Here is a 23,418-nt window from a genome sequence, read left to right on the forward strand (position 1 = left end):
GATTTTCTTCTAGGGTGTTTATAGTTTTAGGTGTAATATGTAAGTCTCTAATCCATCTTGAATTAATTTTCATATAAGGAGTAAGGAAAGGATCCAGTTTCAACTCTCTACTTATGGCTAGCCAATTTTCCCAGCACCATTTATTAAATAAGGAATCCTTTCCCCATTTCTTGTTTTTCTCAGATTTGTCAAAGATCAGATGGCTGTAGATGTGTGATATTATTTCTGAGGACTCTGTTCTGTTCCATTGGTCTATGTCTCTGTTTTGGTACCAGTACCATGCTGTTTTGGTTACTGTAGCCTTGTAGTATAGTTTGAAGTCAGGTAGTGTGATGCCTCCAGCTTTGTTCTTTTGGCTTAGGATTGTCTTTGAAATGCGGGGTCTTTTTTGGTTCCATATGAACTTTAGAACAGTTTTTTCCAATTCTGTGAAGAAAGTCATTGGTAGATTAATGGGGATGGCATTGAATCTATAAATTACCTTGCGCAGTATGACCATTTTCACAATATTGGTTCTTCCTATCCATGAGCATGGTATGTTCTTCCATTTGTGTCCTCTTTTATTTCACTGAGCAGTGGTTTGTAGTTCTCCTTGAAGAGGTCCTTTACATCCCTTGTAAGTTGGATTCCTAGGTATTTTATTCTCTTTGAAGCTATTGTGAATGGGAGTTCATTCATGATTTGGCTCTCTGTTTGTCTGTTACTGGTGTATAAGAATGCTTGTGATTTTTGCATATTGATTTTGCATCCTGCGACTTTGCTGAAGTTGCTTATCAGCTTAAGGAGATTTTGGGCTGAGACGATGGGGTTTTCTAAATATACAGTCATGTCATCTGCAAACAGGGACAATTTGACTTCTTCTTTTCCTAACTGAATACCCTTGATTTCTTTCTCTTGCCTGATTGCCCTAGCCAGAACTTCCAACACCATGTTGAATAGGAGTGGTGAGAGAGGGTATCCCTGTCTTGTGCCAGTTTTCAAAGGGAATGCTTCCAGTTTTTGCCCATTCAGTATGATATTGGCTGTGAGTCTGTCATAAATAGCTCTTATTATTTTGAGATACGTTCCATCAATACCGAATTTATTGAGAGTTTTTAGCATGAAGGGCTGTTGAATTTTGTCAAAGGTCTTTTCTGCATCTATTGAGATAATCATGTGGTTTTTGTCTTTGGTTCTGATTATATGCTGGATTACATTTATTGATTTGTGTATGCTGAACCAGCCTTGCATTCCAGGGATGAAGCCCACTTGATCATGGTGGATAAGCTTTTTGATGTGCTGCTGGATTCGGTTTGCCAGTATTTTATTGAGGATTTTTGCATCAATGTTCATCAGGGATATTGGTCTAAAATTCTGTTTTTTTGTTGTATCTCTGCCAGACTTTGGTATCAGGATGATGTTGGCCTCATAAAATGAGTTAGGGAGGATTCCCTCTTTTTCTATTGATTGGAATAGTTTCAGAAGGAATGGTACCAGCTCCTCCTTGTACCTCTGGTAGAATTCGGCTGTGAATCCATCTGGCCTGGACATTTTTTGGTTGGTAGACTATTAATTATTGCCTCAATTTCAGAGCCTGCTATTGGTCTATTCAGGGATTCAACTTCTTCCTAGTTTAGTCTTGGGAGAGTGTAAGTGTCCAGGAAATTACTCATTTCTTCTAGGTTTTCTAGTTTGTGTAGAGGTGTTTATAGTATTCTGTGATGGTAGTTTGTATTTCTGTGGGGTCGATGGTGATATCCCCTTTATCATTTTTTATTGTGTCTATTTGATTCTTCTCTCTTTTTTTCTTTATTAGTCTTGTTAGCAGTCTATCAATTTTGTTGATCTTTTCAAAAAACCAGCTCCTGGATTCATTGATTTTTTTGGAGGGATTTTTGTGTCTCTATCTCCTTCAGTTCTGCTCTGATCTTGGTTATTTCTTGCCTTCTGCTAGGTTTGAATGTGTTTGCTCTTGCTTCTGTCGTTCTTTTAATTGTGATGTTAGGGTTTCAATTTTAGATCTTTCCTGCTTTCTCTTGTGGGCATTTAGTGCTATAAATTTCCCTCTACACACTGCTTTAAACGTGTCCCAGAGATTCTGGTATGTCATATCTTTGTTCTCATTGGTTTCAAAGAACATCTTTATTTCTGCCTTCATTTCGTTATGGACCCAGTAGTCATTCAGGAGCAGGTTGTTCAGTTTCCACATAGTTGAGTGGTTTTGATTGAGTTTCTTAGTCCTGAGTTCTAGTTTGATTGCACTGTGGTCTGAGAGACAGTTCGTTATAATTTCTGTTCTTTTACATTTGCTGAGGAGTGCTTTACTTCCAACTATGTGGTCAGTTTTGGAATAAGTGCGATGTGGTGCTGAGAAGAATGTATATTCTGTTGATTTGGGGTGGAGAGTTCTGTAGATGTCTATTAGGTCCGCTTGGTGCAGAGTTGAGTTCAATTGCTGGATATCCTTGTTAACTTTCTGTCTCGTTGATCTGTCTAATGTTGACAGTGGGGTGTTAAAATCTCCCATTATTGTTGTATGGGAGCCTAAGTCTCTTTGTGAGTCTCTAAGGATTTGCTTTATGAATCTGGGTGCTCCTCTATTTGGTGCATATATATTTAGGATAGTTAGCTCTTCCTGATGAATTGATCCCTTTACCATTATGTAATGGCCTTCTTTGTCTCTTTTGATCTTTGATGGTTTAAAGTCTGTTTTATCAGGGACTAGGATTGCAACCCCTGCTTTTTTTTGTTTTCCATTTGCTTGGTAGATATTCCTCCATGCCTTTATTTTGAGCCTATGTGTGTCTCTGCATGTGAGATCAGTCTCCTGAATACAGCAAACTGATAGGTCTTGACTCTTTATCCAGTTTGCCAGTCTGTGTCTTTTAATTGGACCATTTAGTCCATTTACATTTAAGGTTAATATTGTTATGTGTGAACTTGATCCTGTCATTGTGATATTAGCTGGTTATTTTGCTTGTTAGTTGATGCTGTTTTTTCCTAGCATCGATGGACTTTACATTTTGGCATGTTTTTGCAATGGCTGGAACCTGTTGTTCCTTTCCATGTTTAGTGCTTCTTTCAGGATCTCTTGTAGGGCGGCCTGGTGGTGGCAAAATCTCTCAGCGTTTGCTTGTCTGTAAAGTATTTGATTTCTCCTTCACTTATAAAACTTAGTTTGACTGGATATGAAATTCTGGGTTGAAAATTCTTTTCATTAAGAATGTTGAATATTGTCCCCCACTCTCTTCTGGCTTGTACAGTTTCTGCCGAGAGATCTGCTGTTAGTCTGATGGGCTTCCCTTTGTGGATAACCCAACCTTTTTCTCTGGATGCCCTTAACATTTTTTCCTTCATTTCAACTTTGGTGAATCTGACAATTCTGTGTGTCTTGGAGTTGCTCTTCTCGAGAAGTATCTTTGTGGTGTTCTCTCTATTTCCTGAATTTGAAAGTTGGCCTGCCTTACTAGGTTGGGGAAGTTCTCGATGATATCCTGCAGTGTTTTCCAACTTGGTTCCATTCTCCCTGTCACTTTCAGGCACACCAATCAGATGTAGATTTGGTCTTTTCACATAATCCCATATTTCTTGGCGGCTTTGTTCATTTCTTTTTACTCTTTTTTCTCTACATTTCTCTTCTCGCTTCATTTCATTCATTTAATCTTCAATCGCTGATAATCTTTCTTCCAGTTGATCGAGTCGGTTACTGAAGCTTGTGTATTTGTCACGTAGTTCTCGTGTCATGGTTTTCATCTCTATCAGTTCTTTTAAGGTCTTCTGTGCATTGATTATTCTAGTTATCCGTTCATCCATTCTTTTTTCAAGGTTTTTAGTTTCTTTGCACTGGTTGCATAGTTCCTCCTTTAGCTCTGAGAAGTTTGATCGACTGAAGCCTTCTTCTCTCAACTCGTCTAAGTCATTCTCCGTCCAGCTTTTTTCCATTGCTGGCAATGAGCTGCGTTCCTTTGGAGGGGGAGATGTGCTCTGTTTTTTTGAATTTCCAGCTCTTCTGCACTGTTTTTTCCCCATCTTTGTGGTTTTGTCTGCCTTTGGTCTTTGATGATGGTGATGTACTGATGGGGTTTTGGTGTGGGTGTCCTTTCTGTTTGTTAGTTTTCCTTCTAACAGTCAGGACCCTCTGCTGTAGGTCTGTTAGAGTTTGCTTCAGGTCCACACCAGACCCTGTTTCCCTGGATATCAGCAGCGGAGACTGCAGAAGAAAGAATATTGCTGAACAGCGAGTGTTGCTGTCTGATTCTTGCTCTGGAAACTTCGTCTCAGGGTGTACCCAGACGTGTGAGGTGTGATGTGTTGGTCTGCACCTAGTGGGGGATGTCTCCCAGTTAGACTACTCAGGAGTCAGGGACCCACTTAAGCAGGCAGTCTGTTCATTCTCAGATCTCAACCTCTGTGCTGGGAGAACCACTGCTCTCTTCAAAGCTGTCAGACAGGGACTTTTACATCTACAGAAGTTTCTGCTGCTTTTTGTTTAGCCAAAACAATCTAAATGTCCACCAAGAGATGAATGGATAAAGAAAATGTATAAACAACAATTGATTACTACCCTTAAACAAAGAAGGAAATTCTGCAATATGTGACAACATGGATAAACTTTGACAGCATTATGCTCAGTGAAAAAAAGCCAGTTACAGAAAGACAAGTGCTGCATGGTTCCACTTCTATGAGTGTTTACGATAGCCAAATTTATAGAATCGAAGAGTGGAATGGTGTTTAGAAGAGATTGGGGTGACTGAGAAATGGGGAGTTTTTAATTAATAGGCATAAAGTTTCAAGCAAGATGAATAAGCTCTAGAGATTTGCTGTACAACATTGTGCATATAGTCAACAATGATATACACTTAAAATTTTGTTAAGAGAGTAGGTCTCATGCTAAGTATTCTTACCACAATAAAATAAGAAGAAAAGAAAAATTCATGAAGGAAATAATTTACTCTAGGGAGAGCAAAAAGATAGAATTACATGACTGGTATAAATCCAAATATACCAATAACTACAATATAAATAGTAGAGCTGAAATGTATCTTTTGAACAAAGAGGAAAGAAGACAGACTATGATAGAAAACAGATGCACTTAAAATATAGTTATCCAAAAGCTTTAAAAATGAAAGCGTTTAAAAATATGTTATCCTGGGACTAGCTTGTACCACAACAGCCAGTTTTGTATGTCTCTTCCCAACTCCTTATTCATGTTGATTGCTTGAAATCAATCATGGTACGTATATTTATTTCACAGAAATTGGCCAGGCATGGTGGGTTCATGCTTGTAATCCCAACACTTTGCAAGGCCAAGACAGGATGATCACTTGAGCCTAGGAATTCAAGACTCTACTGAGCTATGGTTACACCACTGCATTTCAGCCCAGGTGACAGAGCAAGACCCCATCTCTGAAAAATAAAAAAAAAAAATCTGTACCACAAAAATCAACAAACATTACAAGTCATGCTCTTCCCCCAACATCCAAAGAACTGATTTACCAAGCACACAACTAAATATACATCAGATAAATGCTAAAAAAAAAAAAGAATATATAGCAATATTATTCTAAGACGAAATTAATGGCAAAAAGCATTAGGAATGACAAGAATGGATAGTTTGTAAAGAAAATGTAGAAATTATGAATGTTTATGTATCTGACAACATGTTAAGCAAAATTTGATGGAAATTCAAAAAAGAAATTGATGAATCCTTAGGTGTATTTACTGTCCTGCAGTATATTTAATATGTACTATACTCAGAAATCAATAACTCAAGTAGAGAAAACATAAGGCTACTTTCTTTTTAAAGCCATATGGAACATTCACAGAAACTGCTTACATCTTAAGCCACAAAATTTAACAAATTCAAAAACAGAAAAATTGTTTTAGCTATCTGCCTTGAACATGGTGTAATACAACTGTGATTTAACAAAATAAGTGGCCAAAATTTATCTATCCACCTAAAAATTGTAAACCCTTCTATCTGATTTAGGGTTAAGGAAGAAATAAAAAGTGAGTTTGTGAACTGTTTCAAATTAAACAGCAGTGAGAATATTAAAACCTTTGTAATTCAGCCAAAATGTAACTTTGAACTTTAGATATGAGAAAAATAATACAGGCTGGGTACAGTGGCTCACGCCTGTAATCCCAACACTTTGGGAGGCTGAGGCGGGCGGATCACGAGGTCAGGAGATCGAGACCATCCTGGTTAACATGGTGAAACCCCATCTCTACTAAAAGTATAAATAAATAAATAAATAAATAAATAAATAAATAAATAAATAAAACTTAGCCAGGCGTGGTGGCAGGCGCCTGTAGTCCCAGCTACTCGGGAGGCTGAGGCAGGAGAATGGCGTGAACCCGGGAGGTGGAACTTGCAGTGAGCTGAGATTGCGCCACTGCACTCCATCCTGGGCGACAGAGTGAGACTCCATCTCAATAAATAAATAAATAAATAAATAAATAAATAAATAAATAAAGATAATAATACAAAGGAAATGTAATCAAGGAGAAGTACATAGGAATCTTAAGCTATGTGTATAATACACAAAAACAAATTGGTTAAGCCCTTGCCTAGACTGGGAGCCAAGCCGGCAACCTTGTCAGAGCCCAGCCTCTGGCCCTGTCTACCTTGAGACCTTGAACAGCAACCTTCCCAGCCCCAGATCCCAGCTTACATACCCACCCAGGCAGGGAGCCTCACCACAGTCCCTACCCAACTATGGGGCACAGTCTGGACCCCGCTGACCAAGGAGCCTAGTTAGCAACCCCACCTGGCTGTAGAGTTCAGCCCACAGCCCTGACCGTTTGCTAAGCACAGCCTATGCCCATGCCTGGGCTGGGAGTCAAGCCGTTGACCCTGCCAGACCCCAGAGTACAGTCAGTTACCTCACCTGATCATAGAGTGCAGCCTTTAGCCCCAACTGTGAGGTACAGCTGACAGCCCCATCCAACCAAGGATCTTGGCTAGCTGTGGAGTGCAGCTTTTAGCCCCAAACACTATGGGGCACAGCTGGCAGCCCCATCCAACCAGGGAGCTCAAGTGCAGAGCACATCAACAGCCTCACCTGGTCAAGGAACCCAGCCTGTAGCCCCGCTTAATCATGGAACCCAGCTTGCAGCCACCCTGACCTGGGAGTCCTGTAACAACACTGAGTAACCACAGAGCAAAGCCAGTGGTCCTGTCCAGACAGGGAACCAAGCCAATGATCCCCACCCAACTGCAGAGTACATCTTGCAGCCCTGCGTCATCCTGGAGCCCAATGTGCAGCCCTGCCTGAGCAAGGAATCCAACCAGCAGCATTATTTGACCAGAGAGCCTATCCTGGATGCCCCCCCAACTGTGGATGGTTATGAAGCCTACCTGTAGCCCAATTGCAAAGCCTAACACATGGCAGCACATGGCCAATGAGCATAGCCTGTGATCCTGCCCAATAAGAAGCAATTCTAGAGCCCAGCCAGCAGCCCTGTCTGACTGCAGAGCCCAACCAGTGGCCCCACCTGACCTTAGCAGTATGGACAGCAGCCCCACCCAGCTAGAGAACCTGACAGCAAGTACTGCCTACTTACCCATGGATGTTATCTGCTGGCCTGTTCAGATCCAAAGGTTGGACTGACTGGTGAAGGACTCTTCCTGCTGAAGAAACCCTGTAAAGGCTGGAAGAAATGGCTGCTTCCTTAAATGTACAGACACCAATGCAGGGATACAGGGATTATGAAGAATCATGGGTAAATGACATAATCAAAGGGAAATAATAAAGCTCAAATAATTAACCCTAAGTAAATGAATATATAGAAACTGACAACAAATTCAGATTAGTCCTCTTAAAGTTCAGTCAACTATAAGAAAACATGATGGACAAGTAAAAGAAATTAGGAAGACAACACATGATCAAACTAAGAGATATTATATATAAGAAAGGAAAAGTAGATTAGAGGTATAAAGATTTAAAAAAGGAGATAAAGTTATCAGTCTTTACAGTTAGTTATTTGAATTCCTAGAAACAGTAATCAACTGAAAAACTCCTATAAAAATAAGAAAATATATGTAAAATAAAATGTCCAGAAATAAACTAGATCTATAAAGAGAAAACTTCAAAACAGTCCTTTGAAACACAGATAAAGACCTAAACAAATGGAAAGGAATACCATGTTCTTTGATTAGGAAGACTCAGCATTCCAAAGTATCAACATGATCCAAATAAAATTTAACATGAATGAAATAAAATTACCACAGTAAGATATTTTTAAGGGGCAGAGAATCTACACAAGCTGAATGTGAAATTCATATGAAAAACCAAACAAGCAAAAACACCAATAAAAATCTGATAAAGTAGGGTAATAAGAGAGAGATAGCTTTAGTCAATGTTAAAATTTGTTATAAAGCCTCATTAGTTAAAATATACTCAAATATAAAACTTAATGAATAAAAAGAGATGGAACAGAATAGAAAGTTCAGACACTGACATAAACATTTATGAAATCACTTGGAGAAAGATGGACTATTTGCTAAGTGGTGATGGGACAAGTGAGTATGATTTTATGTATTGATCTTCCAAATGATTACAAATGGACAAAAAAAATTTAACTGAAAAATAAAAAAGTAGCAAAAAAAATTGTGATTTGAAAGTATTTTTTATGTACCTCATTGTGGAGAATGCTTTTTAAAGTATCCCACTAAATTCAAAAGTGAGAAAGGAAAAGATTCATTAATTTGAGTACATACAAAATTAAAATTATTTTTCTTTGACATAAAACAGTACTGTCAAAAGAACAAATAATGAAATAATTGAAATACACACAATAGGCAAGTATAATTTCCCTAATACATGAAGAACTCCTGTAAATCCCTAAGAAAAACCAAAAAATGACAAATAAAATATAATGATTTCTTAAGACTGATGCTCAACCTTGTTTATAATCAGAGAAATGAAACTTTAAAATGCAGTGAAAACACAAGCTACTCTGAAATAGCATATTGGTATTTTGCTATTCGTGTAGAGAAACAGATACTTTTATACATTCTTTGTGGAGATATTTATTAGTACTATCTTGGATGGAGCACAGGGATAGAATTAAGTAATAGCTGTCAAAATTATAGTTCTACGTACCCTTTGATCCAGCAGTTTCAATTCTAGCCATATATCCTGGAGATGCAAAATTAATATCTGAGCACCATTATTTATTGTAATATTGCTTGTGCTAACAAAAGATTGGAAACAGCCCAAACATCTAACTAATCTGCTCTCAGCTCACAAAGCCATGTACTGAGGCCCTCTGTCCAACCAGATTAAGGAGTAACTTTTTGTTACCCACACGTAGTTGTGGTATGGGCTAGCTTTTACTGATTTCTCAAAGAGTCAACTGAAAAGCTTGTGAAGCAATCCTTGATTTTTTAATGATTTTTCTTCAATCCTTTATTGTTGTCTTGCTCACACATAATTTACCACATGTAACTGAACTTTGACCCAATTTGTCTTTCTCAACTTTTTCCAAAGCATTTGTAATCTAGTATAGATAAAATAGAAACAGTTCTTCCTGCAGTAATCTTTCATTGGTTTATGTAACCATTAAATGAATTATGCAACTGACCTGTTAAAAATAATATATGCATGTTGAGGAATAAGTAGAACCTGATTCTTAGTGTTAGGTCGACTAGTAGAAGTGGTTGATGCTGATTAAAAATAGCCTGCCTGCTGTAAGCATTCACCAAGCAAGATATCAGTTGGTGTATCTGAAAGAGGGATGGGGGACCTTTGCTTAATCCAGCAAGTTGGTTAAGTATTCATTGAAGAGAACTTTTATTGCATGCTGACAATAGGTAAAGAGCAATCCACTATATTCCAGAATAATTAAAACCAGAGTAATCCTAGTAAAAAAAATGATTTGTTAGTATCTTCACATTTTTATGTTATTACTGCTTTGTCTTCATTATGACTTTCATATAAGCTCAGTTTCTTTCCAATATATTACAGGCTTTGGCCAAAGAGTTACAAAATGATGTCCACGTGGTAAGGCGACAAATAAGAGAGCTTAAAAAAATGAAGAAAAACAAGGACGCCTGTAAAACCTCAACCCATAAAGCCCAGACCTTGGCAGCTTCTATCCTGAACATTTCACGGTCAGATTTAGAGGAAATATTAGACACAGAAGATGAAGTGGTGAGATAATTTAAATATTTATTAGTAAAGTGTTTATTACACATTGGACTTAAGTACATATTCTTATTCATTTTATACCTCTTAGAATTTCATCTTTAAGATAGTATTAATAATGGCAAGATTGTTAAAGTACCAATGAAAGATACACATCAAGTATTAACCAACTCAAAAAGCCTTTAAAGAAATTTAACTGTATAGTATAGAAATAAGCTAGTACTTATAACCTTTCAAATTACTTGTTATTCAATTCATTTATTTTTTCCTATCCTCCATTTTCTTTAATTTAATCATATTACATATCATGTAAACTAGTATACTTAATTAAGCTAGCTTAAATGGATTTAGTTAAGCTGAGTCTCCACTGATTTGAAGTTTTTTTCTCCTTGCGAGATTTTTTAAAAAGTGCCAAATCTATTGGCTTTCATAGCTAAATTCAAAATTGTTGTTCACCAATATACGCTTTGAAAATATACTGTTGAAAAATATTTATTGCTTATAATTGGGTAAAATACTTCTGTCTGAGTGAATTTATATGCATACAGGTATAGTCTTTAATAGCATTTCACACCTCCTGGGAAAGACACTGCATTTTTGACATAGTCACTGCCTCATAAACAGCAGAATCTCATACCGCGCAGTCTTTTGTGAAACGTGTAGGGTGCTCATTCCTATCGTACTATGGCTCTGAGCTTTAATTCATGAATATTAGATTTTTATCCTTTGGAATGCTAAAAGATGATGGCACTAGCAGCTTCTCAACAAATATTTGTTCAATGATAGACACGGGTGTCTGTATGAGATCATCCTCTGGCCCCCTCATCAGCTTCTGAAAGATCTTCTGGAATAGAGCAAATCTACAATATGTAAAGTTTTTTCAACTACCAAGAATCCTTAGATAATAGTTAAAAGGAATCCTACAGGTATTATTTTCATCCAATGGGTGAATTACCAGTTTGTGCATTCAGCAGCTATGCGAAAATGTCTGCGACTTTCTATCAAATTCTAAACTTTGAAGTACAAGAACAATATCACATAATTAGTACCAAATATAAGACACATGGGAGTAATATTATTTCTGGCAAGGGTGTTAACTAAGCCTTATTATAGGCGTTTAATTAAAATATGTTGATTGATGAGAAACCTAACAAAAATTTAAGGGTAAGGCCTCTATTGTTGCCTAGAAATTTTAAAACACACAGATTTAGCACAGTGTCTCATGTGAGTAGTGATGCTAACACATGTACATATTCTGGAACACAGAGCCACCAGGTTTTCAAGACCAAGTAATCTCTAAAATGATGCATTCTCTGGGCTAACAAATTAGCAAAAAAAACCTTCTTTGAATGAGCAGATTAGAAAAGTTGTCCTCTTTGAGTATGTGAATTAGAAAAGGATCTCTCTTGATAGCCCCAAAGACTAGATGGTGCACGTCTGTGAATAAATGGCACCTCTGCCTCTGGGCAGGTGGAGTCTGAAGACAGAGTACACAGCACTGTAACATGCATGTCACACACTCTTAAATCAAGTCCCTCCTGAAAGAGATATAAACACACTGTTCTAAGAGGGATAGGTGCATTTTGATATATTTACTAGATTGCATTATAGACTGATCCTGACATTTTCCAGAGGTCCAAGGATTTGCCCAAGCAGAGCCCAGATCACCTGATTTGTGTTCTTTACACTATATCAAACTGTAGTAAATTCACATCAGAAACTGTGATGGCCTATCTGAAGTGCCTAGCATGATGCCTGCCATACAGTAAATTTCAACAAATAATAGTTTCTCACACTGTTCCCTTCTTGGAAAGTCTATTTTTTTTTTTTTTTTGTAAACTGAATTACAATTTCAAGTGAATCATCAACTGTACATGTGAATACATTTCAATTCCAGAAATATTCTATCATGGTAATTGATGGGCTGAAAATACTTTATGACCTACGCTAATTGATGGGCTGAAAATACTTTATGACCTACGGAACTTTAAGTTGGAGTGTCCCTTGCCTATCAGTAGATTATTGGATAGTTTGAATCAACAAGCATTTAAATATACCAGAGTCATGCCATGTTCTATTCTGTTTGTAATAACAATTACTCCTTAGTTATCTGCTGACAAGTCAGATTTTGGAATAAGTTTTGTGTTATCTCACGAGGGTCACCTGTAAATGATTCTTTTATATAACTCCATCTTATTTTTCACTTTAATTGCTTTCACCCCCATATTAGCCCCTACTTTGAGCTCCACTGTGAAGGTAGAAATTAAATATTTCTGAATTACCGTGAAATAATAAATATAGTTATATCTTCCGTAGTATGTATCTATAAATTAAATTTTAAAGAGCATAGATTTAAATGTTACTACTTTGAGATGACAGACTGATCTTTGTTGAATGTAATTCTACTAATGTTACTCTAGATTTATTCAGTATCTAATAGTATAAACAAGTTCATATAAATTTCATTAACACCAGTGTTTCTATTTTTTTTCTTTAGGAAATTGAAAAAACAAAAATTGATGCTGAAAATGACAAGGAATGGATGTTGTACATTCAGAAACTTCTTGAAGGACAGGTGTTTCATTTTTCTGTTTCATATATTAAACTTCTAAATAAGAATTCCAAGCCTTACATTTTCACCAGATGTCTAACTTTTTGTAAACACTACCCCATTATTTACTTCTGTTAGGTAAAGAAGTATTCCAGTAGGTAGAAAGGAAAGTTAACCCTCTATTTGTGCTTTTGGACTTAACAAATGAAACAAATGCCTTGGGATAGAGCCAACATGGGTCTTAGCAAATGCATTAATTAAATTATTGAGTCAACCTCTGTGCTTGCTAGACTGAAAAGGATCCATTCTCTCAGACCTCTTAGGAAAAGAGATTCTTTATTATGTGTCTTTAAAGTTAGTAGTTGATATGGACACCTGAGGAGTTCATGGGTTTCAGTGACCTTTTACTATGGACCTGTTTCCAGTCAATTCATGTTTTCCTCACAGCCAGACAGCTGTTTATTACTGTGTCTTCCCGCATTCTCTACAATATTTTCTACTGAGACCTCGAGCAGCTTGTTAGTGGGAAGTAAATATTGATTTGGCATCCTGTCAATGCAGAAAGAATGAAAAAATTTCCACCAGAGGCCCCTCAAACATTTTCCTATCGACATTTTCTGGGCCGAGTGGAAAGCTGCATAGAGGATGACAAGGCCAAGACGAGTTGAAATCCCTGAGGGGTCTATTGAGACTGCTGCTGTGACCTGTGTGATACTTTTTCTTCCCTTTCAAGTATTTTTTTAATACACATATAGTCTACTGGGATGCGCCCCTCTTGTAAGTGATCAAGGGCAGTTTATTGGCAGGTGAGAGCCCTGCTTTTCTAGTCATAGCCAGCTTTTGTTTTGACATCACTGACAGCATGTAATGTATTCTAAAACTTTTTCATTATAGTTCTTTTGGCTCAACCTAATTGTTTATTTTTTAAATGGACTAAATAAAAGCCAAAACATATTTGTCAAAGTACCCCAAAAATTGTCCTGTGATTTTAGGAAAGTCATTTTAAATGTTTCTGTGTAAAGATTAAAAATAGAAACTGATATTAAATGCAATTATTTTACATTTATATTAACAAGAATCAGTTTCTGTGCTTTTGGTAAAGTCAAGAATAAGTAAATAGTATATAAACTATTCATGTTAGTATCAGTTTGATATATTATTGAGACATTGTCTGGAATCACTTTAATAACAGTAGGCGATTAAAAATCATTTGCTTAAAGTTGTGTAAGTGTAGATGTGCAGGTGCTAGACAAGGCCTTTTACACTGACTACTTGCTTTTGAGAACAGAGGCCGTTTCTTAATCGTGTGGTACTCCCAGAACCTAGCTCAGTGGCTGGTACACCAAAGAATTCAATAATGATTGTAATGAGGTTTTTCTTTTCAACTGGAAGATGATAAAAATAAACTTTTTAATGAATTTTTAAAATGTTCACTTCGTAAATATGGCCTGTATTTATTTGAATTAGAAATTTTATCATCCATTATGACTATAAAAATAACAAATCTATACGTATAAAGCTTTGTTAAATTTTGCTAAAACTGTACCGACACTGGACCTGAATTTTTTTAGTTAACACATGGAGAGGTATATGCATACATTCTACATTAGCTGAATGTATGCTTATTCTGTCCAGTAAGTATAAAAAAATCCTGTTGAAAATGGCATCAGACTGCTTAATACTGCAGCTTGATATAGTGCCTTTTTGTGCCACTGAGCCTGGACTCTGGAATATAATTGCCAGGCAGTATTGATTTAATTGCCCAGGTTTATTTGTGGACTCCTAATTATTGACTGGAGGTAAATTTAATGGAGCAGCCTTTATGAACACTGGGAAACCGCTGCTGTTGCTGTTATACATAATGAACTGCATCATGTGCCTTTAGATCATTTTTCAAGCTAATTTTATTCCACTGTGACAGTATGATAACATTTAAAAAGTCAAAGACTTTTTATTTTTATTACCGACATAGGTGGTTTTGCTGATGTCTTTGAATTTTGTGAGAGAAAAAATAGGTGCTTCATTGGTTGCACTTGAGTGTCGCTTTATAATTACACCCAAGAGAAAAATCTATAAAATAGAATACATCTTTTCTTTTAGTCTACTTTTCTTCTCTCTCAATCCGAGCAATTATATTTGTCCTGAACTTTAGAAAAGGTTTTCTTTGCCCACCAGTTTTTTTTAGAGTCTGAGTTACACTCACAGGATTGTGTGGGCAAAAGTGTAATTATGTTCATTCATACGTTTTGTTTAGTTTATGGCTTATAGCTCCTATGAGCTTACATCATCTTTACATTGTGGATAACTGAAGATATTTTCTAAAAAATACTAATTAGTCCAATATTGATGTTTTGTTATTCAACTATTTTGACAAAATTATTGGAAAACCTCTCTTTTATGTCCTGTCTGTGTGTTGGGTGCTGTATGTGATCGAATCCTGAGATTATGAGGGCGAATCTGGCCCTGTGATTTTGTCTTTTGTTTGATTGGGCCAGAGAATTGCTTTCTGTTAAAATAATAATTTTTTTCTGCTTTTGTTTGATAGAATGTCATATTGATAAAATATTCACCACAAAATAAAAAACTGTTCTTCCATGTGGTAGTGTGGAACTAATAATAATATGATACCTACTGCTCTTGTTAGCTACAAGTGCATGAGAACTAAAAGATCTAAAATTTTAACTTATATATATTTGATACAGAACCCAAATATATGTCATTCTTTCAAGTAGTTGTGATGCTATTGGTAACTTTTTATATTTGACATTTCTCTGCACCTTACATTTGTCCGCAGAGATTTCTAGTAATCAGAACCACACTGAAAAAATCTTACTAAGTCTACTTTTATCTTTCTATGGCATAGCTGCCTTTAATTTCTTGGAACATTTTTATTTGTATAAATCTCTCTTTTCACACTGATATATTTTTTAAAACTTATAATTTATGGCAGAGACAAACAGACAAATTGATAATTAAAGTAGGATGGGAGAAAACATCAAAATCAGTTTGTCTGTAGTTTAGGGAGTGGGAGAAAAGATAGAAATAGGCAAAGTAGGCTGGGACCAAATTATAAAAGCTTTTGAGCAGGGTAGGGATGTAATCAGAGTTGTGCTTTAGAAAGATGCTTAAGAGCAACATTGTAGAATGGTTGGAGAGAGGAGACTGGGAGCAAAAATGTGTTCTAGGTAAGGGGCAGTGAGAGTCTGGATATGGCCTGGCCATAGTAATAGAAAGGCAGGAGACAGATGTGATCTACATTATAATGAGTGGCTAGATAGCAGTAATGAGATTAGATGAAGGGGTCTGGGTGGGAACCAAAAGATGGGTGAGTTTAATATACTACAGGAGGAGAGAAAGATAATGATATCTTTAGAGGTTTAGGGAACAAAAGAGGCAAAGCAGTTTTAGTTAAACAAGAGAAGTAAAGCCAGGCATAAAATGTTACATATTGTATGATTCCATTCATACAAAATGTAAAAATAGGCAAATTTATAGACAGTATGTTTGTGGTTACCGAGGCTGGGGGGATATAGAGAATGGCTGCTTACGGATAGAATTTCTCTGAGGATGATGAAAATGCTCTGGAATTACTAGTGATGGCTACACAATTTTGCGAATGTACTAAAAATCAATGATTTATGCACTTTAAAATAGTGAGTTTTGCTATGTGAATTATATCTCCACTTAAAACAGTTAACTCCTTGATAATGGAAAATATTACAAAAAGAAAAAAAAGAATACATTTAAAAGTAAATTTAATAAATTGCTTATTTCACAAGTGTTGTGCCCCCCACCATTAGCAGAGATTTCTTTAAATGCATTTGAACTTGAATTCTGTCTAGTGGCTGTAAATATGAGTAAATGATATAAATGCTTTTATTTCAAACTCAGTAGTTTCTTTTCAGTTGGCACATAAGGAGATGTCCCACCTTTATACTCTAATTGGTCTTACCTGTTCACATCTCCAAACAAGGAGTCAGTTTTTTAAACTTTGCCCACTACAAGACAGTGTTTATCTGTTCTGCCCATTCTGATCCCCCAAATTAAAATTATAATAAAGGTTATTTTTAGGCCTTTATAATACCTAAAATGGTCCCTCGTTATTGTGACTTTGTAAAGGCAATGAAAATAATTAGTGGAAATTAAGCTGAGCCTGTGCTCTGGAATCATTAAAAAATATGTGAATGAGTACCTTCTACATGCCAGGTATTATTTCAGGTTTGGAGAATATGACAGTGAATAAAAGAGATAAAAATTCACTACTCTTATAGAATTTATACTTCTGGGGATGGAGGACAATAAATAGTTAAAATGTATAAACTATGAAATTTAATAGGTAGTTAACTTGAGTAGAATTATGGGTAGATATATTAAAATATGTATATATGTATAAAACAAATAATACATAGTTATAACCAGAGTGTGGGTCTTTACTAAGATTTCTATAAATACCCTTAGACATGAATGGCTAGAAAATGTGTCCTTGATGTTATGGTGTGTAGCTTTATTCTTTGTTATTTGCTAATCCTTTTTTAGGTTTCATTTTGTCCATTTTAGTCCACTTTGTATAGATCGTTTTATTCTATTGGAACTATATCAAAAATTCTGTCTTTTTGCCTTCAGTTTTGGAGAATTTAAAGTACAGACGTTGATCAGTGGCTTTTCTTTACCTTTAAATATCCCCGTTCCTATTAGTTGCTTCAGATCTTGCAAATGCTGAAATTTAAAACGGCTAACTGTCCCCAGTGTCCTCTCTGCAAAATATGCTTACCTTCTACAGAATGCCTTGCAGTGTGGCAGTGGGAAGGGTTTTATAAATCTCCCTGGCTTTTGTAAATAGAATATACTACTAGCCTGAAGGTTAACTGAAAGTTTCTCCTTGCAGCTCTGAAGCCATTTACTCTGTGGTTGTTTCCTGTGTTGCACTTACAACAAATGCATTCACAAACTGACATACTCACACACTCAGTCTGTCTCATCCATATAAGCCTACACACTCAGTAACCCACACAGAATTAATTCCTCACATTTAGATGAAGTAGCAAGAGTTTAAAATCCTCTACTCACAGCCTTGCTGTTTTTTTTTTTTTTTTTTTTAACAAGGTAAGCTTACTTTCGTATCACTAGAATGTGATTAAAGTTAAAAGGACCCTTTTAATAAAATAATTAAATTTATTTGAATCTACAATATCAGTTTTTTCATGTAACTCCTTTTTCTTTTTTTCTTATTTTATTGTTTTCTTCGTGTAGTTTTATCTCCTCTAATATATATTCTTGTGCTATAGGAAAACAAAGAAGTTTATAACCAGTATTCTAATATTAAGTCTCAACCAAATATAAAAAGATTTCTGCCTGGAAGTTCTTTATTAACAGCTAATTCAATTGCTGTATATATTTGAAGTTAGTAATACTATTTATTTAACAAACTTTTATCGAGTGCTGATAGTATGTAAAAGTGCTAGTCAGCATGGGAAACAAATGGGACAATTCATGTCTTTAAATGGCTTAAACTCTAAAGTAGGAAATTAATAAGTGTTAGGATGCAGAGAAAATTGTACACTTGTATGTTGCTAATGATAATGTAAAAGGGTGCTGTTATTGTGGAAAATGCTATGGCAGTTCTTCCACACATTAAGCATAGAGTTACTGTATTATCCAGTAATTCTGCCTTGGGGTATATCTCCAAAAGAATTGAAAGCAGGAACTCAAACAGATATTTGTACACCAATGCTCATAAGAGCATTGTTCAAAATAGCCAAATGATGGAAATGATCCAAATGCCCACCGATAAATGAATGGATAAATAAAATGTGGTTTATGTGTACAATTTATTATTCAGCCTTAAAAAGGCATGAAGTACTGAAACATGCTACAATAGGGATGAACCTTGAAGACATTATGCTAAGTGAAATAAGTCAGACACAAAAGGACAAATACTCTGATTCCACTTGTTTGAGATTAGTCAAGTTCATAGAGACAGAAAGTAGAATGGTGGCTGTCAAGGGCTGGTGGAACAAGGGGAATGGGGAGTTATTGTTTAACATATGCAGAATTTCAGTTTGGAAAGATGAAAAAGTCCTAGAGATAGAGGTGGTGATGGTTACACAACAACATGAATGTAATTAATGCCACTGAGTAAATGACTTAAAAATGATTCAAATGATAAAATGTTTGTCATTTCTATAACATAAAACAGTTAAAAAAATCTGAAGTAGGATTTATAGTCAGTATATGTGGGGACACAGGTAATATTCCTTTTCATTTTGATTTCCAAAACATTAGGAAACTCTTATTAATATAAGAGCCAAATTGGTATAGTCAAATATAGTATGGGACAGTTTTGTCTTCTAGATAGACAAGTTCCTTGAGAGCACAGTGAGTTATCTTTTACCTCCTATACCATGCTAAGGGAAACAAAAAGTCAGTAAATTGTGCCCTAAAAATATGGATTACCCAGAGAAGCATTAAAATCACTCATATTCTTGCACCTTGAAAAGCCCATCCAGTGTCACCTGTTCTGTTTTTTGTAACTTTCAAGAGATATTAGCAAGAACATTTTTCATCTAGATTTAGAACTAGATTTTTCCTTGACTGCAGAAAATAGAACAAGATACATGAAGCACAATGTGTAATAAAATCAAAACCCCATACTTAAAATGTTTGCATTGTAAAGTATCTAAGCCAACCACTCTTCCAGACCATGAGCTCTGCCTTGTGGAATAATAAGAAACTCAGTAACTGCTGAAGAAATCCATTTTCAGCATCATGTGCCTGAGATTCATTCAGTTTCTCCTTATATTGACCAGAACTCTCTCTGCACAGTAAAGTTACAATGGCTTATAGTCAGAAGACCTGGGGTTGCGTTCTGTCTCACACTAGTATGTGAAGAAGTTAGCGCAAGGCAAGTAACTAAAGCCTCTTTAACTCAGTATCTTCAACTATAAGATTGAAAAAATACCACCTGACAGACTTGGAATGATAAAATAATGAATGCCAAAATGCATTATCCCTTGTAAAAGTGTTTTGTCACCCTTGAAAAGGATAGTAACAGTTCGAGGCCTAGGGAAAATATATGGAAAATAACTCAAACTTAGAATGCTAGTGATTTCTTATGTTTAATTATTTTTAATTTATTTTAAAAGCATATTTTTTTGCTAGATTTGCTACTAGTCTCCCCAGAAGATGCCTAGCCCATTGCCTACTGTAGAGTAAATACAGTCATGCACTGCATGAGGACATTTTGGCCAATGACAGACCACGCTATACAATAGTGTCCCCATAAGATGATAATGAAGCTGAAAAATTTTTTTTTATTAACTTTTAGGTTCAGGACTACATGTTCAGGTTGTTATATAGTTAAACTCATGTCATGGGGGTTTGTTGTATAGATTATTTCATTAACCAGGTACTAAGCCTAGTACCCAATAGTTATTTTTTCTGATCCTGTCCCTCCTCCCACCTTCTACCCTCAAATAGGCTCCAGGGTCTGTTGTTCCCCTTCTTTGTGTCCATATGTTCTCATCATTTAGCTCCCACTTATAAGTGAGAACAGGCAGTATTTGTTTTTCTGTTCCTACATTAGTTTGCTAAGGATATAATGGAGCTGAAAAATTCTTATTACCAAGTGACACTGTAACCATCCTAAGGTGGTAGCACAACACATTACTCTTGTTTGTAGTGATGCTGGTGTAAACAAACCTGCTGTGCTGCCATCCATAGAAAAATATAGCGTATACAATTATGTACTGCACATAATACTCAATAATGATAGTAAAAGTCTGTAACTAGTTTGTGTATTTACTATGCCTTTTTTTTTTTTTTTTTTGGAGTCACAGAGTCTCGCTCTGTCTCCCAGGTTGGAGTGCAATGGCGCAATCTTGGCTCACCAAAACCTCCACCTGCCGGGCTCAAGCAGTTCTGCCTCAGCCACCTGAGTAGCTAGGACTACAGGCGCATGTCACTATGCCTGGCTAATTTTTTTTATATTTTGCAGAGATTGGGTTTTGCCATGTTGTCCAGGTGGGTCCCCAACTCCTGAGCTCAGGTGATCTGCCTGCCTCAGCCTCCCAAAGTGCTGGGATTACAGATGTGAGCCACTGTGCCCAGCCTACTATGCCATGCATTTTATCATTATTTTAGAGTGTACTCTTCTATTTAAAAATAAAAATAAAAAAAAAAAAGCTTAACTGTAAAACAGCCTAAGGCAGGTCCTTCAGGAGGTATTCCAGGAGAAGGCATTGTTAACATAGGAGGTGACAGCTCTGTGTGTGTTATTGTCCCTGAAGACCTTCCAGTGGGACAAGATGTGGAGGTGGAAGACAGGGATAGTGATGACCCTGACCCTATGTAGGCCCACGGTAATGTGTGTGTTTGTGTCTTATTCTTTAATTAAAACTTTAAAAATAAAAAAATAAAAATAGATAATTATTTATATCCTTACAGAATAAGGATATAAAAATGTTTTTGTACAACTGTATGGTATGTTTGTGTTTTAAGCTAAGTGTTCTTGCAAGAGTCAAAAATTGAAGCTTACAAAATAAAGTTACAGTAAGCTAAGGTTAATTTATTATTGAAGAAAGAAAAAGGTTTTTTAATACATTTAGTGAAGCCCATGTATACAGGGTTTATAAAATCTACAGTAGTGTACAGTAATATCCTAGGCCTTCACATTTACTCACAACTCACTCACTGACTCGCCCAGAGCAACTTCCAGTCCCACAGGCTCCATTCATGGTAAGCATCCTATTCAGGGATACCATTTTATAAAATCTTCTATACCATATTTTTTACTATGCCTTTCCTACATTTAGATATACTAATACTTATGACTGTATTACATTTGCCTACAGTATTTAGTACAGTAACATGCAGTCACAGGTTTCTAGCCTAGGAGCAATAGACCATAGCATATTGCCTAGGTGTGTAACAGGCTATACCATCTAGGTTTGGACAATGACAAAATTGCCTAACAATGTATTTCTCAAAATGCGTCCCTATTGCTCAGTGATGCATAACTGTATTTGTTGAGTGCTTTCATTGAGGAGGTATAATTCACTATTCACATTCATCCAGATTCTGGAGCAACATACTTAAATTAACATTGAGTGACACAGTGATGAACAAGAGACTGAATAATTCAGTTCTCTTTTGGATCCCTCCCTATCCCTTTATTTTTCCTACCTGTACTATTAAGTGTTCTCTTAGTCATTTAGGCTGTTATCACAGAATATTATAGACTGGGAAACATTTATTTTTCACATTTCTGGGGTTTGGGAAGTCCAAGATCAGGCATTAGCCGTAGGAGCATTCTTCTGTTTTGTAGATCGTGGTCTTCTCATTGTATTCTCACATAGCAGAGAGAGCAAGAGAGAGAGTAAGCTCTCCTATCTCTTTTTATAAGGGCACTAATCCCATTCAGGATGCTTCCATCCTCATGACCTAATTACCTCCCAAAGCCCTTACCTCTTAATACCATCACGTTGGGGTTTAGGATTTCAACATAACAATTTTGGGGGAACACAAGTATTTAGTTAATAACAAGGGTCTGCCTGCTAAATACTTTTTATATCAGTTAAGCTTTCTTTTCCTGAACTCAGAGTTCGTATCCATGTGATAAACATTGGTATTCACACCTAGTCCTATTGAGACCCCAAATTATTTCTTTAATGTCTACATAAAAAGGGACTCCTTGTTATAGTGGACTGTAGACTTTTAAAGCATTATCTCTAGCGTGAATATCTCACCTAGTCATGAAGAAGCATACAAGGAATGGACATATCCCCTTAAAGTATATATACTACACAGTTTCTGGCGTTTGAGAAGAAAGTCAGTCATATTAGGATAGTCTGAATACCAGTATTAAGATGTATTTGTCATTATGTGTGCTGGTTTTGTGAGAAGACAACTAGGACTTCAAAAAGGTCCTTGCAGGGGGTTGGAGAAGGTAGGGTAAAGTAGTAATGTGTCAGGCTTTGTGTAAGACCAATGTCCAAACAACTCATAGGGGTCCAAACTGATGTCCAAGGGAGCTTTTTGTGCTGGTATCATTGCCCAAAGCATTATCTTAAAGGTAAGGGCACAGCAGTAGTCTCTGATCTGTGAGAATATTGGTTATCAGTTAGGGAAAAGTGACTTGATAGGAGTGGAAAATGAGGGAGGGGAAGAAACCTCCCAGCTGCTGAGGAACCAGTGACAAGGGATTATCTCTATCTAGGCAAGTTTTGGGGATGAGAATTATAGTGTCACACAGGCACAAGACAAGAGGCCTAATCACAGCCTAGAGGTGCTTCTGGGTTTGAAGGAAAGTCTATAGCTAACTTAAATTTCTCTTCTATCTTACATAACTTACCATAGCCCTAAAGAACTTGCTGGCAGTTCATTTTACTAAATCCTGAAGTATCTTACCAAGCGTCTCCCTAACCCCAAGTACTTTATAAATAGATTAGATCACCCATTTGCTATAAGTGTTATGGAAGCACTCCTTGAGGCTTTTTTCTTCATTCTGTCTTACAACTTCTAGAGTAAGGTTCAAAATTAAAGAGAGAAAAACTATAGCCTTCAAGAGAGTTTGAAAGAAGCAGGCATAGCCTTCTCTGTATCCATTTATAGCAGAACTCCAAGAGGTCTTTATATCTATTAGGATATGCAGCAGAAATAGAAACAACCATTTAGGAGACATGACTCAAAATTCAGTGCCAAATTTAAATTATAAATACATTGTTCTTTCCAATGGCCTTC

General features: G+C 36.3%; 1 protein-coding gene across 6 annotated transcripts in view; it reads left to right on the plus strand.

The window, feature by feature from the left end:
* CNTLN (centlein) overlaps positions 1-23,418 on the plus strand; it is a 366,668-nt gene that overhangs the window by 337,132 nt on the left and 6,118 nt on the right. For all 6 annotated transcript variants that reach the window (XM_073021629.1, XM_007969157.3, XM_073021630.1 and 3 more), the window contains 2 exons: positions 9,951-10,136; positions 12,628-12,705. In XM_073021629.1, the coding sequence (XP_072877730.1) occupies positions 9,951-10,136; positions 12,628-12,705 (264 nt within the window). The remainder of the gene's footprint in view (positions 1-9,950; positions 10,137-12,627; positions 12,706-23,418) is intronic.

The sequence above is a fragment of the Chlorocebus sabaeus genome, chromosome 12 (genome assembly GCF_047675955.1).
Source record: "Chlorocebus sabaeus isolate Y175 chromosome 12, mChlSab1.0.hap1, whole genome shotgun sequence".
NCBI classification, from domain to species: Eukaryota; Metazoa; Chordata; class Mammalia; order Primates; family Cercopithecidae; genus Chlorocebus; species Chlorocebus sabaeus.